Source organism: Hippocampus comes, unplaced genomic scaffold, assembly GCF_001891065.2.
Source record: "Hippocampus comes isolate QL1 unplaced genomic scaffold, H_comes_QL1_v1.1 scaffold33, whole genome shotgun sequence".
Taxonomy (NCBI): Eukaryota; Metazoa; Chordata; class Actinopteri; order Syngnathiformes; family Syngnathidae; genus Hippocampus; species Hippocampus comes.
The window spans coordinates 423,831-438,490 of NW_017804842.1; the positions used below are offsets into that span (position 1 = coordinate 423,831).

The following is a 14,660-nucleotide window of genomic DNA, read 5'->3' on the forward strand; positions in this document are numbered from 1 at the left end:
CGAAATCAGAGTCAAGTGGTTTTGGAATGACAAGAGGAGAAAGAAAATCTGAAATGAAAGTTGGACACAGTATTTCCGGGACAAAGTCTTGGAGAGATACAAAATACAACCTGTGTGAGACATTAGATTAGCTCCGTTTCCCTCCAAATATATTGTTTCTCATATTTAGTTTCTCGAATTTAAGAGGATTTTTTTTTCCCAAGAAATAGTGAAAACTTTTTCTGACTTTTTTGCTCTCATAAAGAACTTTTTTTTCTGCAAATACAGTTTGTTATTCAAAACATACAAAGTTTCTTCAAGAAAAACTGATCTACTATTCCATGTTGAAGAGAGCATTAAAGTGGCAAAGGAAATTTAGAATAGATAAAACGCGTGATTAATTGCGATTGAGTTAACTACAACATTTATACATTTAATCGTGATTTTAAAAAAAATGATTGTATATATATATATATATATATATATATATATATATATACACATACATACACATATATATTCCCCCTTCATCAAATTACAGAAAGTAACTTTTTTCCCCTTCAGAAATTTTTTTTTCCCCCAGAAACGTTAAATTTTCACCTTAAAAACCACCTTTTACTCTGAAATATGAAACTTTTATTCATTATGGTTGGTTTGGGTTTTTTTTTTGTTGCATTATTATGTGTAACTTTTATGTATATATTTTTCCCACAACTTTGTTCAGATTTCTTTTTTCAAAAATCTGAAAAAAAATGTCATGGGACATCTGCATGTCAAAAACATATGACTCCTCCTTCAAGCAAGGGGACCTTTTTCCTTGTGAAGTACTGAGATCACGCGTTTGTGATCTGTCATGTGAGACAAATGTGATTTTTTTTCACCCACGTTTATTTTCATGACTTGTCACCGTTTGACAACAATCAACAGGTGAGGAGTCCCAGCAAAAAAGGGAAAGCACCAAGTTGTCGGGAAGGCGCTCCTTCTGCTCGACTTGGCTTGGGAAAGGGCGCCCCTAGTGGTCAGCGTCCAAAGCCCCGCCTCCCATCTTTTGCTTGCATAGAAAAGAACCACGGACAACGACCAGAGGAATCGAGGAATTTAACTCATCCGAGTAAAGTGCACTCAAAAGTTTAAGTAAGGCAAAGACTATTCATGCCGCCACAGGATTCTGCGCAAATAAACACACACAAACACTCTCTCTCTCTCTCTCTCTCTCTCTCTCTCTCTCTCTCTCTCATATACATATTGTCCCACACTCTCAAGACGAGACCGCAGTGCTTGGTGGAAACGAAGCACGACAAACCGCCACCGCATCCTTGAGGCTCCCGCTTCGAGGGGCAAGTCAAAGTTCAGGCCACGCTCTCGTCTTCCTGTTCTGCTACATCCAGACAGGTTGGGCCCTCTTCGTCCTCTTCCGCCTCCTCCGATAGCGGGTACATTTTTCTGGAAAGTTCCGGGGGCCCGGCCTGGCGGGCGCCACGCCATCGGTGGTGGCCGCCCCCGAGGGGATGTCGCTCGCGGAATGCGGCCAAGTCGCCGGCATCGCCGCGACCCGGCAAGGGAGCCGAGCCGTTGGGGAGCCCGTTCGGGGCTTCGGGGGTCCATGCCATGCGCCGGAGGAGGGAGGCGGCCATCTTGAAGCGGTTGGCTTTGCTCTTGGCCGGCGCGCCGGCGGCCATCTTGAAGGGGGCGGACTCGGCCGGGCCGCCGGCGCCGCACTGCAAGATCGGTCGCCCCGCCTTCATCATGCCCATCACCTCGTAGCGGAAGCTGGAGATGTCCTGCTTCAGCTCCTGTCGCAACACAGACGCTCAGTTCGAGCTCACAGGTGATTCCTTTTCAGGCTTTTCTGTGGCCGTCACACTCTGTCCATGTCTATTTTTCAAGCTTTTTTTTTTTTTTTTTTCATACTACAGTGTGTCCTTCAAATCTGGCTACAGGGGGCCTCACCTTAAAGTTGTCTTCCGTCAGGCCTTCCTCCGTCTTGGCGTCTCGGATCATGGCGGCCACGTAGCGCTTCACCAGGTTCCGCAGCACCTCCTGCGCGCACGTGTCCGACCAAGAGGCCATCAGCACCTCGTCAACTCGCCGCCCGTCTCCGCGGAGACGTCACGGCCCGTTAAGTGGGAGAGAAATGGCGAGCGGCAAAGAAAAAGAAGATGGCCCCCCCCCCCCCACACACACACAGAGGCGCACAAATAGAACTGTACACCCCACTGAGTGGCGCTATGACTCATCTCTAATGTCTTCCAGCAGCAGATGGAAAGGCACTGATATAGACACACGCATGCAGACACACCAAAGGGGCGGGGCTTACCTGGTACTGATGATTTATTCTCAGGTTCTCCGCAGCTCGCCTCTGCACGGGAGACAAACACACGTGCTCTTTAGACGACGGCAAGAGCGCCGGTCCTCGAGATCCCTTCCGCAGGTCATTTTAGACGTTTCCCTCCTCCGGCGCACCCGATTGGCACGATCGGCTCATCAGCAAGCTCTGAGAAGCCTGATGACGATCCTGATGTGGTTTGAAGGAGAGGTTGGAAAGGGGGGTCTCGAGGACCGGACTTTGGCAGCCGACTTTGAAATCCAAAGCCTGCTCGGAAACCCTCCCGACTATTTCTGAACCAAGCAGTGGGATTCTTTCTTCCAAGCCAACAACAACAACAACAAGCCCGAAGAAAGCGACGAGTCCCCGAGCGGCTCCTCACCCCGAGCGTGCCGACGGTGTCGCGCCGGGCGCGGCCGTCGCCCCGGCACACTCGTGTCCTCAGCCAGCGGACCAGGTACCAGACGGACTTGGGGCTGGGGACGACGTTGAAGGGCGGCGGCAGGGTGGCCCCCTCCTCAAAGTAGCTCATCCACAACTTCGTGCGGGCGAACTTCCACTCGATGTCGGCGTGGTCCTGAGCGAAAGGGACGCGGCGGTGGGTTAGCGCCGCGGCCCGCGCGAGGCTTCGGCGCTTGCCGCGCTTCCTCACCGCGATGTGCTGGTAGGAGTTGTTCATCATGGCGATGAGCATGTTGAGCAGCACCACCAGCGAGATGATGTTGTACGTGCCGAACATGGTGGCGCCCACAAACTCGGTGAACTGGTGGTCGGCGTCCACGTTGGTCACGTACAAGCTGATCAGGCCGAAGATGGACCAGAACAGCGACTGCAGGGTCTCGAACAGCCTGCGCGAGAGGTTGGAGGAGAGGACCGCGGGGGGCGGTTGTCGATGAAATCAGCGGGTTACGGCGGCTTGCGTCGCGAGGTTCTAATTTGGGATTATGACATTGACGGACGCGACATCGACGACGAAATCACGTGATCGGCTTGAGTTTTTGATGTCCCGAGATGATGAGGCGATTGGGCGGGAGGACACCCAAGCAGCCCGAGACTCGGGACTCACGTGGAGAAAGCGTTATTCTGTTCCACACAGCGGATGCCCTTACACTTGGCCCGCTCATCCGAGGCTTTGGTTTCGTAGTAGAAGTACAGCTGGTTCAGCCCGTTGGCGAAAGCCAGCAAAACCTGCGCACGCAGGGGGGCGGGAGAGAGATTTTGCAACTCAAAGCGTCTCCCCTCATCTCTCAACCCGTGCGGCGGGGCTACCAGGCAGTAGATGAAGAGGAACTTGAGGATGTCCAGCAGCATGCGGCCCAGGGAGATCTGCAGCGGTCCCAGGTGGGAGTTGGCCGTGAAGAGCGAGATGAGACGCAGGGAGCTGAAGATGTTGGCGATGGCGAACACCGCCTCGGCCACCAGAGTCGGGTGCCACATCTCCCACTGGTTCCTCGGCTTACTGCCGCCGTACTGCAACGACCGCGGCCGAGACGCAGACGAACGAGGGGGTGAGCGCGGCGCGGGTGACCCCCGTCCGCCGCAGAGCCGCGCCGGCGGGTACCTTGGCGTAGGCCACCATTTTCAGGGAGATGGTGGCCAGGTAGAGAGAGTTCATGACAAAGTCCATCAGGTTCCACCAGTCGTGGACGTAGTCCTGGAAACCTCCGTCCCACATCTGCTTGACCTCGGCCCAGATGAAGCCTGCAAACACGCACACAAGGTCGGACGTGAGCTCGGCGGCCGGTTGACGTGATCCGATGGGGGGTTCTTGTTCAGACGGGTTCCGGGTTCGAGGACGTGAGAGGATGAGGTTCCCGTGCGGGATTCCGCGAGGTCATGAGGCGGCCCCCGACCTTCCTGCCGACTCACCCAGCACCCAGGGCAGGATCATCCACTCCACGGTGGTGGGCGCCGGACCCTGGCGGTCCTGCTCGGTGGTGACGACGTGCTGCGACGCGAGCAGCAGCAGGAAGAGGAAGGTGAGGTAGGAGGCCGTGTGGCAGATGAACTTGATGAAGGGCTTGCGGATGAACAGCCCGTAGCGGCTCTTGGGGGCCACCAGGTAGCACAGGGCGAACGCCGGGTACAGCAGCCCGATGAAGACGCACGTCAGGAACTTGCCGGCCCAGTGGCGCCGCCTCCAGCCTGGGAACTCGTCGTACCAGCGCGACGCCAACAGCTGCTGGCAGTTGGGCTGCGCTACAAACTGAAAACACCAAAGATCAGGACGAGGGCCCCCCCGACGTGCCCTTTGCTGACCCCGACGGGGCCGGAGAGGAGCGGCATGGCCCGCCGTGCCGTCAGACGAGTCGAGCCAGAGCAACGGAGCGATCCTTTTTGCGGCGGATCTGCTGAAAACAGCTTGCCGTTTACTGCCCCCTCCAGGACTGGAGTGGAATAGCAGGGCTCGGCACAATGAGATTTTTCTCCAGTTTGGGGTCTTTTGGTGTCTTTTTTTCTGTGCGGTTGCGGTTCACTCGCGGCGGGGCCAGATGGTGCCGATCCGGCGGTGGCGATAAAACCCAGATCTTTCCAGGGTGGCGCGTCGCCATTTTTAAAATCAAAGACGGCCACGTTTCAGATCGCGTGGGCCTTTGGCGGAGGTCCGCTCCTGACCGAGCGACATCCCGCTTTGAGGTGGCCCACGGCTGTGATCAACGCACACAGAAAGAAACACACGCAATGTGACGTCGAGTCGCAAGATCAGAGCCGCCAAGCGTCGACCCGCATTGTCGGGTGCCAACTCTGCAGCCCGGTTACCATGGCAACAAGGGCTCCTAAATTGAGTGTGTGTGTGTGTGTGTGAGCGGCAGTGGAGTGACTCACATTTCGAGATGTAAAAAATGTCAAAAGAACACAAAAGTCGAGAAGTGAAAAGCAAAGCCCAAAATGTCTCCGGCTCTGAAACACGGCCGCCATCGAGCGAGTCAGAGCAGATTTTGATGAAATGGAGCCAATACGGCGCGGCTTCTTCTACGAGGTGAGGACATCGAAAAGTAGGACGACCTGTCAAGACCTGTCCGGATCCTTTGAGCGCACGAGGTGATCCGGTTCCAACGTGGGAGGTTATAAGAGCGGGCAGTCAACTCATTCACTGGCGCGGACGTTTCCGTCCACTCTAGTCCAGCCTTTCCGTGGCCGACTTAAAAGAGGAGGAAATGAGCAGTCGGCGTGCAATTTCGCTCGCTTTCCTGGAAGAAGTCACCAAGGCGGACAAACACGAGAGGCTTCCCGACAAATGAATCGTTCCTCTACGCTCGGGTTCACTTTTTTCCGAACGTGCTTCAAAGCCAACGAAGCGCGGCTCCCCGGGGGCTATTCCGCCGAAACGGACGGCGGTGAAATTAGGAGCGGAACCTCGGAAGAAAAGAGAAGCCGAAGCCGCTTGCAATTTGTCTGCGTGTGACGGCGCGCTCGCCGGGTGTGACGGAAGCGGCGAACGATGAGATGAGCGTTAAAAGCGCAGATTAGCTCCCGCCTGCTCGCCCGGGGGTTTGGGGGGGGGGGGGCCCGCAAAAAAAAAGGGGGGGCTCGCTGGGATTCACTTTCATTTGCACTTGATCAAGTGCGGATGTGAGCCGGTGGCACAAAGCACTTCTCACTGCGGCGAAGGTGCGTCCGAGCGAAAGCGCCGCTTTTTGCTTCAACTTGACTCACTCTGCGTCGACTTCCTGTTTCGTGTCCAGCCCAGATCGGCGATCTTCACTCCAATCCCGTGACGCCATTTGCAGTATGAACACTTTTGACGACGGACCGCCGCCTTCTCGGAACCTTGACTCGCTTTGCCTCGTGCGTTTCGGCAGCCAAGATCAACGCGATGGATGCCTCGCACTTAGCCGACATTTGAGTGTTTTCCAGAAGGTCATAAAGCATCTCCTCGTGACTCAGGTTGACATTTTTCTTCCGGCCGGGCCCCGAGCGTTGCGCGGGGAGGAGGGGGAAAGAGCTCGTAGCATAGACGGGATGCGGCCTGAGAAAGGAGCCCCAAAGGGGTTTCGTTTCCCGCTCGGGGAGTCCCAGTTGATTTGCCCTCGAGCAAAGCCCAAAACGCGCCTCTCGCAAGCGCATGGAGGGCTGCCAAAATCCCGATGATGACGTGATGAAGAACTGAGGTGATGCGGTGATGTCATGAGGCTCTGAGCGCACGCATTTGCGGGGAGCTCATGGCGAACCCGCGAGTTTAGGAGGGGAATGACGACGCCGGCACGAGAGGGGAGAAGGTGACGACGTCACGAGCTAAGCGGTCGCCGGCGCGACGAGGTTACGAGACGACGTGCCGATGACGTCGGGAGCGGGGTAGGACGTGTCCCGCGGTAGCGTCCAAGCCGATGACGACTCGACGGGACGAGGTTGTGAACGCTACCCGGCGTGACGGCTACCTCTTTTTGGTGGTACTTGATGGCCAACTTGAGTCTGGCCAGGTCTCCGTTGCCCTCCTCCTCCAGGAGGTTGACGTCATCTCTGTAGTTGAGGATCATCTCCAGTTCTCTGGAGCTTCTGGTCTGGTCCAGCAGGTCTTTGGCAAACTCCTTACACTGCTGAGACAGCTCCTCGTATTCCGATTTGAACTCGTTCTCCACCTGCAAGCGGAGCAGTCCGGCACCCGGGACGTGCCTGTTGAACCCCTTCGGACAAAAGTAGCGCTTTGCTGGCAGGCGGCGGCGGCGGCGCTGACCTTGCTGAGCTCCTGCAGCTCCCAGCTGAGCCTGAAGGCGGTGAGGAAGGGGTCCTCGCTGGACAGCGCGATGAGCGACGGGCTGGACAGCGCCTTGTAGATGTTGAGGCGCGAGCGCGAGTGGCGCAGGCTGTCCACGTCCGAGCTGGACACGCACTCCACGCAGTTGCAGCGGACCTGCCGCGCGCACGCACACGCGCACACACACGCACCCACACACACGTGCTCAACTCGGCAGTGAAGGATTGGCCCTCCCCTGAGCTCCTCCTACTTTATGGACCTTCCAATCGGCCTCCTGCGGCCAATTGCTGCCAATTAGCTACAACAGCGATGTCTCGGGGCCGGCGGGGGTGAGGGGGGGGGCTCACCTCGTGTGGCTGCGGCATGGTCACGCCCTTCTGCACCAGGAGCTTGACGATCTCGTAGTTGTTGGTGTGCGCCGCCAGGATGATGGGCGTGATGTCCGGCGTGAAGTCCGAGAACTGCTTGTCCAATAGGATGGGAGGGACCTGGCGGGGAGGGGGCGCAACGCGACGCCTCGTTAGCAACGCGGGCGGCCTTCGCTCGGGGAGGCTCTGCAAAATTCAAACCCCCAAAGCCCATTTCCCTTTCGCGACGTGAAATCGGGAGCGGTCTCAATTCAGCCACGCCCAAAAAGGAAATCGCCAGCGGGCTTTCTTTTTTCCGTTTTGGAAACCTCCTGAATATCCTTCCAAGTTCCGCCCCTGAAGTGGGGTCCCGTGGAAATGGCTCACCTGCATGCCGCCGCTGGGCTTCTTGTGGTTGAGCAGCAGCTCAACGGCACCCACCACCTCCTTGCGGATGGCGTGCAGCAGGGCGTCTCCCACGTAAACGCCGAAGCTCAGCAGCAGCTCGATGATCTCCAGGTTCTCGTTCTCGATGGCGATGAGCAGCGCCGTGCGGCCCAGCGGGTCGATGCAGTCGATGTTGATCTTGAAGTAGATCTCGGCCTCCTGCGAGGCAAAAAGCCAAAGCTTGCTAGGCCTGTTTTGATTGCGGACGTACATGCGGGAGACCGTTACAACTCCTCGGCAAGCCGCGGGGAGAAAGAATATCCGCCTTCGAGTCTGCCCGTCTGTCTTTCCGCATCGCTTGTGTTCAAACGGCGCTTGATGCTAGCTTGTTGATGGCGTTATATAGCTTGTTAGCATGACGCTAAACTGACTTTTTTTCAATTCTCTTTTTTTTCCATGTCATTATACGGCTTCGGGACTGTTTTTGGTTTCTGAGCTGAGGTCACTGCCACGGATGTCTTTTTTTTTTTTTAATTGATCAAATGACACCTCATACCTTGAAAAACTCCCTTTACTCGTACCATAAACGCACCACTGCGCTTGTGTGTACATTTTTGGTACCTGTGCCTCCTAGAAGGATTTATTCAGAACGTTCTTTGGGTCCTGCAGCAAAAATGCGCAGGTCCTCAAAAGTTCCCAGCATCGCCAACGTGGCTCACCTGCAGGGCCTGCTTGACGCTGGCGTAGTCGCCCTTCTCCACGGCGCCCAGGTAGGCCTTCTCCAACGCCGACAGCTCCGACTCGGCCCGCACGATCCTCAGGGGGATGCGGTCGCGGTACGACGAGCTGTCCGAGCGCCGGTAGTACAGCTGGGACATGGCCCCGCCTCGCGCTAACGGACGCTAACAGACGCTGCCGGGCATGAAGGTGTCGTCCTGAAGCCAGAAGGGGACACAAATTCAAAAATAAAAATAAAAAAATGTTTGATTGACAGCGCTGCGATTGGCTCGCAACCAGTTGAGGGTGGACCCAGCCGGTTGCCCGAAGGCGGCTGGGATAGGCTCCGGCATGCCCCGCCCCCCCTTGTGAGGATGAGCGGATCAGAAGATGGATGGATGGATGATGATTGACAGTGTGAGTGGTTGCCTAGCAACCATTCTCATCAACCGTTCAACAGCAGCCCTGTGTGCACCGAAAAGAAACTGGAAAATAAGCAAGATAGGCTCCGGCACGCCCCGCCACCCTTGTGAGGATGAGCGGATCAGAAGGTGGATGGATGATTGACAGCGTTAGAGGTTGCCTAGCAACCGTTCAACAATAGCCCCTGTGTGCACCGAAAAGAAACTGGAAAATAAGCAAAAAGTTCCTCGAACTGTCCAAAAGAAGACTAATCCCCTCCCACAAGTCACCTGGTGCAGTGCAGGCAGGGAACAAACTTCCAAAATAAAGAATCAAACTGAGAGGAACTGTCCAAAAGAAGAGTAAAGCACCCCCCCATGAGTCACCTGGTGCAGTGCAGGCGGGGAACAAACTTCCAAAATAAAGAATCAAACTGAGACAATGCATGTTGGATTGTTAGAGTCTCACGTGTTGGACGCTTGCAGTAGGAAGCCATCGAGATGAAGGCTAAGTGCCGTAATCCTTTTTGGTTCGGTCTCAACGAAGCTAATTACAATTAGCGACGCTAGTAACGACATTAGCCGGAGCCGCTGGCGGCCCCGGGGCCAGAGCTGATTGACAGGCAGGGCCAACCTTGTCCGAAAGTAAACACCATTAGCTTGCTAATTGATTGACAGCGCCTGAGGTTGCCTGGAGACCGCAGCTGAGAAACCAAGATGCTTCCAGCACTTGTTTACATTTTTTTTTTTGCCCTCCTCGGTGGCAAAGTGTCCTAACAAGGAAACGTCTCCGAGGGCGACAAAGTGAGCAATAAAGTCAAGTCATTAATGCATTGCGGGCACCTTAAAAGGCAACAAAAGCGTCACAGTCTTGTTTCGGTGAGGCCTCCAGTATTTGAAACAGGTTCTGTCCCGATGTAAACGGATCTTTGCCAAAACGCAATCAATCCATTTTTTTTTTTTTTTTAGTTGTTGAGTTGGCATAGCTGTAAAATCCCCAAAAGTTGCAGCTCTCCATGGATGAAATAAGACTTCAAACAAGCCGTTTGATCCAGATCTGATCCAGATTGGAACATTAATGGACAGTGTAAACAGTACCATGCATTCCAATTGAACATCAATGACCTTTTCTCCCATAGCATAATCACATGAATGTACTTATGGGACACACGCACGCACGTGTATGTGTAATGAAGCCGCATATGAGCACAGCATCTGCATTGTTTCATCCTGCAGCCCCCATCCATCCCTTTGGTATCAAGGGCTAGTGCGGAAAAAATAATAACGACACTTTACTGGGCTCAGAGTGGGATTATACCAACACACACACACACACACAGCTGCTGCAGTGCTTGGGGGAAGACACGCAAGAACTAAAAACGCCAATTAGCATTGGTCAAAGTTACACCGTGCATGTCTCTGTGCGTGAATGTGCACGTGTGTCACATGGTCCATGCACATTTTTTTTTTCGTGGCACATGGCACCGGGAGAGTAAATTCTCCATAATCATGACAACGAGAAAAAGGAGAGGCGAGGGTGATGAGAAGGAGGAGGAGGGGGAAAAAAAAAAAGAGCACCCACCTGAGTGATGTTGCACATGGGAACTTCGTGCGGGCAGCAATTCAGCCGGTCGCTTTTTTTAATGATCTCCACAGGGGGACGTTTTTGATGCGGGATCCCTCACGCCCACACATCCCTCCACCTCCTCCTCCTCCTTTTCAGCATTATCATGACCGTCGTCCTCATGCCCGCGACACTTGGAAGCGAGTCGCAAGGCCAGCGGAACGCCGCGCTCGATCGCAACTCGCTCGCAGACGACTTTGAATTTGGGAGCGCTGGAGAGACGCAGTGAAATGAAGAAAGACAGAGAGAGAGAGCGAGAGAGAGAGAGAGAGACGCAGTCCCCTCACCGCAGTTCAAAGTGCGCCTGTCGCCCGTGTGCGCGCTCCCGCTTGCGGCCACCTGTTGGCAGGAAGAAGAAGAAGAAGAAGAAGATGATGATGATGGAAAAGGGAGCACAAGAAGAATGAGAAGGCTGAAAAAGTCCGAGCGCGGGGAAATCTCCCTCATTTTTCATCCAAAAATCGACGGAAATGAAATGAGCGGGTTTTCGCCAAAGGGGCCCAGAAAAAGCAAACATTTTTTTTAAATCAAGAAAAAATATGCAACACGATGAGAAGAGAGCGAGAAGAAAGAAACTGGTTTCTGAGGTCTGTTATAGTGTTGCATTTGTTTGCTGGATGTGCCCGTTTAATGGGCGGGGCCTTGTGAAGTGACATCATTGTCGGGAATCAGATCGGTTGACTAGCCCGTGCCATTCCACGTTTCAAAAAAAAAAAAAAAACCTGAAACATTGGCTAAAAGTACATCAGACATGCACCCACTAAACAGCGTTTCCAGACGGCAGTCCGTTCCAGTGGGCGTCTGGCCAAGCAATTTGTAGTTCCAAGTGATTTGTCTGTCCTGGTCTTTTGTCTTGGAATTGAGTACTGCAACCGTTTGTCTTGTTTCTTTCACGACCTCTTTGGTTTTTATTTCTGTCATTGTGGTCTTCAACTTTGATGTGTCTCACTATGCTAATTTAGAAAGCTGCCTTGGGACTGCGGCTGAAAACTAGCATTCATGCTAAGTGCGGCGCATTTACGCTGTTTATTCTTGCGTTGATTCATGTGCACCGTCCCGACGAAATAAATAAATGAAGAAAGGTGGAAATGACATGAACAAGTGACCCTGAGCAAATGAAAAAAAAAAATCTTGTCCTTTCTGCCACTGCGTCCTGTCCCCATCATCCGGCGACGGCAAATGTCTCGCTCATTTGCCATCGCCAATTCATTTTGGCGCCACCTTGGCTGTCGCCTGCCCCGTTTACAATCCGCAGGCCAGGCCTGAGGAGGAGAGTGTTTGTGTGGGAGGAATGTAGGTCAGGATGGAAGCTCTCTTCTCGATAAACACTGCGAGATCAGCGCTTGTTGGAGGGTTTGCTGCCTTTTTGTGGGAAATTGTCAAACTTTGCTGACAAGCACCACCCACACTGAGCAGTTACAGTACAAGGAGGGTGAGTCAAGTCAAATGGATCCCCGAGACTTTTTTTGGGGCTGGGCAGCCTTGACCTACTGAAAAACACAGGACCGAGCATCGATCCCTGCGGGACACCGGAGATGACATCGCAATGCTCAAAGGCCACATTGCTATGAATCACACGGCATGTCCTCCGAGCAGAGAAATCATTTCTAAACCAGCACGGTGCCAAGCCATTACAACCGCTCCACATGGACATGACCATCCACGGAATCAAAGGTGACGTCATGAGGTCAAGTGTCCATAGCTCATCAAAAGATCTTTAGACACTTTCGCGAGGGCCGTCTCAGTCGAGTGAGCCACACTCAATCCGCCTTAAAAATCGATGCAAAAGATGGCCCGAAGGCTTTTTGGAGTAGACCACAAAAAGGTGATTGAGTAAAAAAAAACAAGCGTGCGATTTCAGTGAGGCTCGAGGGGCCCTGAACACAAATGCGGCGGATGAGACTCCAAAAGCCGAGTCGTCGTCTCCGTTGCGGACCCGACCCCAATCCGTCTACGCCTTTCGATGCCGACAGTCATTCGGGATGACCCGTCAGTGCATCACGATGAGAAACCGCTAAAACTCATACACGCCGAGATCAATCAGGGGCGCCGTCGGAGTGGGTAAAAGACGCAGGGGGGGGGGAGGAGGAGGGGACAAAATGAATCATGTGGCAAAGAGTCATTTGTGAAGAGTGCGGCCCTGGCGGCTGTTGGCAGTGAATCACGCGCATGATAATCAATAGCCAATTATGGTCAGCTCGCGTATCAATAAACGGAAGGAGCCGGCAAGAAGCTTTGCCTGAGCTGGCTTTCTCGTGGGAGCTATTTGCAGCACGCCAGTCGTTGTGCGTGTGGTGGGAGAAGAAAAACAAAACAAAACATGATCGATTCTAAAAATAGCCCCGCAGCTAATTCTTCTGCCGTAAAAGGCGAATGATGGTGGCCGACATTGAAACAAGATCCCCATCCGGTAGACATGTCATCAGCGCAACGCCGTCGCTTGTCCCGCTTTTAATGGCCGAGGCGTCTCCTGAGTGCCTCTCAAAGTTGACCTCCGACGAAAGCGGCGCGACTTCCGCGGAAAGGAGGCGGGGGTCGGCCATCTTCCAGGGAAAAGGCACTCAAACAACCGAGTATTTCTGCTGCTAAGTCCAGGGCCGCATCTACTCTGCGAGATAGAGGGCTGTTGCCCCCCTCCCTACTCCCCCCTCCCAAAAAAAAAAAAAAAATCCTCAACTATTGGTTTTTAGAAGGAACTGGGTGGAGGTCCTATTTCCATTCAGGATCTGAATCATTATTCTCGGGTTTCCCCATTTTCTTCCACCAAAACAGCTCGTTCGTGAAAGTTGGCCGTGAGTCATTGAAACACTGAAAGTCAAACTGTAAATACAGTGTCCCCTCGTTTATAACGGGGTTTACGTTGCAAACATTAACTGCGTTCACCCCTTTGAACAGAAAGCTGATGAAATGAACTCCATGACACAAACGATGCGGAATTGCTCTCTTGACCGACTTGAGCGTGTTTCACAATGTTCAAGTGGCCCCTTCATCCTTCCATTTTTTCTCTTGACAGCCGTTCGACGAAAAAGTTTGGACCCCTTTGCTTTACACGGTTCAAGAAGGAATCCAGATACCGAATACGAGAAGTCAACGTGAACAGCAGCGAGAAGCGACAAGTATCAGTCAAAAAGTAGCAGCGAGACTCCAACACAAGCCGGCAAAAAGTTGACACAAGATTGCCTGCCTCAAAAGTACCTCAACTTGCGTTTCAAAGTGCCGGTCTTTTCTTTTAAGGTGTGCGTGTGTGTGGGTGGGTGGAAGGGGTGGGGGTCTTATCTAAGCGCCGCAGGTAGAAGCCACTTGTGTTGAAAGAATCCAAAGCTTACGCTCTGACCCAGCCAGGGTCCTCTATCGCCATGGCAACACTCGTCCCCTGGCTTCGGGAACTCATTAGCCGCAATCTCGGCCCCCGCCGCCCCACCAAGTTCCACCACCATGAACCTCCTGACGAGGCAACGTTGTGAATATATAACGATCTTTTTACGGGGGGGGGGGTCCGCACTTCAGACCCGCAATAGCGGCGTATGATCCGCCTGAGAAACGACAAATTCCAATTGATCGGTCGCTGTCCTTGACCGACGCGACGGAGCCGACCGACCCGACCGTAAGCAACGGTGAGCGCGCGTCCGCCCGGCCTTTTCAATCGCATAAAAGGACGAGATGGCTGGGCGAGTAGTCGCCGTGACAACCACCTGAGGAGGACACGTGCCCGGTATGCCGCGGCGCTGCGCTAACAGTCTGAAATCAGTGGCATCCTACGGATGGAATGATGACCAACAGGTGTGCCGCTGTAGAAGGAGCCCCACATAACCTCCCGTCGGTCCCAAACAGATCAACCGTGACAATAACGAGAATGAAGAAAACTCAAATGCTTGTACAGTTAAGTTGTGAATTTCAGGCAGAATATTTGACTGGCTTGTCCACTCATATTTGTGGAACTATGAAAGGGAAAAATGGAGAATATTTGAATGTCATTATCTCCGTGTTATCTGTTCATGTTTTTAAAAAGGGCAAATTATGAGGAAAAAAAGGCAGATTTTTGCCGATTTTTTTATTATTTTTTTTTTTTTTTTAAATCGGTTGGCCAATTACTTGGTCGAGCCGTACTTTCTCCATTTAAAACATTTTCTTTTGTACGTTTTGCTTTTTCGGACATTCACGTTTTGCTCTGCTAAAGTGGCAT

The 14,660-nt window shown here is 53.1% G+C and overlaps 1 protein-coding gene across 1 annotated transcript; it reads right to left on the minus strand.

The window, feature by feature from the left end:
* Positions 1 to 1,308: 1,308 nt before the first annotated feature.
* On the minus strand, positions 1,309 to 11,567 carry trpc4b (transient receptor potential cation channel, subfamily C, member 4b). Its single transcript, XM_019871760.1, has 16 exons — positions 10,765 to 11,567; positions 10,436 to 10,689; positions 8,455 to 8,670; positions 7,736 to 7,954; positions 7,349 to 7,489; positions 6,981 to 7,157; positions 6,685 to 6,885; positions 4,175 to 4,511; positions 3,867 to 4,006; positions 3,575 to 3,775; positions 3,372 to 3,493; positions 2,958 to 3,153; positions 2,688 to 2,882; positions 2,297 to 2,338; positions 1,930 to 2,019; positions 1,309 to 1,772 (listed from the first exon to the last, which is right to left on the minus strand). Exons 3-16 carry the CDS (start codon positions 8,611 to 8,613, stop codon positions 1,329 to 1,331), a joined length of 2,664 nt encoding a protein of 887 aa, XP_019727319.1. The 5' UTR covers positions 8,614 to 8,670; positions 10,436 to 10,689; positions 10,765 to 11,567; the 3' UTR covers positions 1,309 to 1,328.
* Positions 11,568 to 14,660: the final 3,093 nt, after the last annotated feature.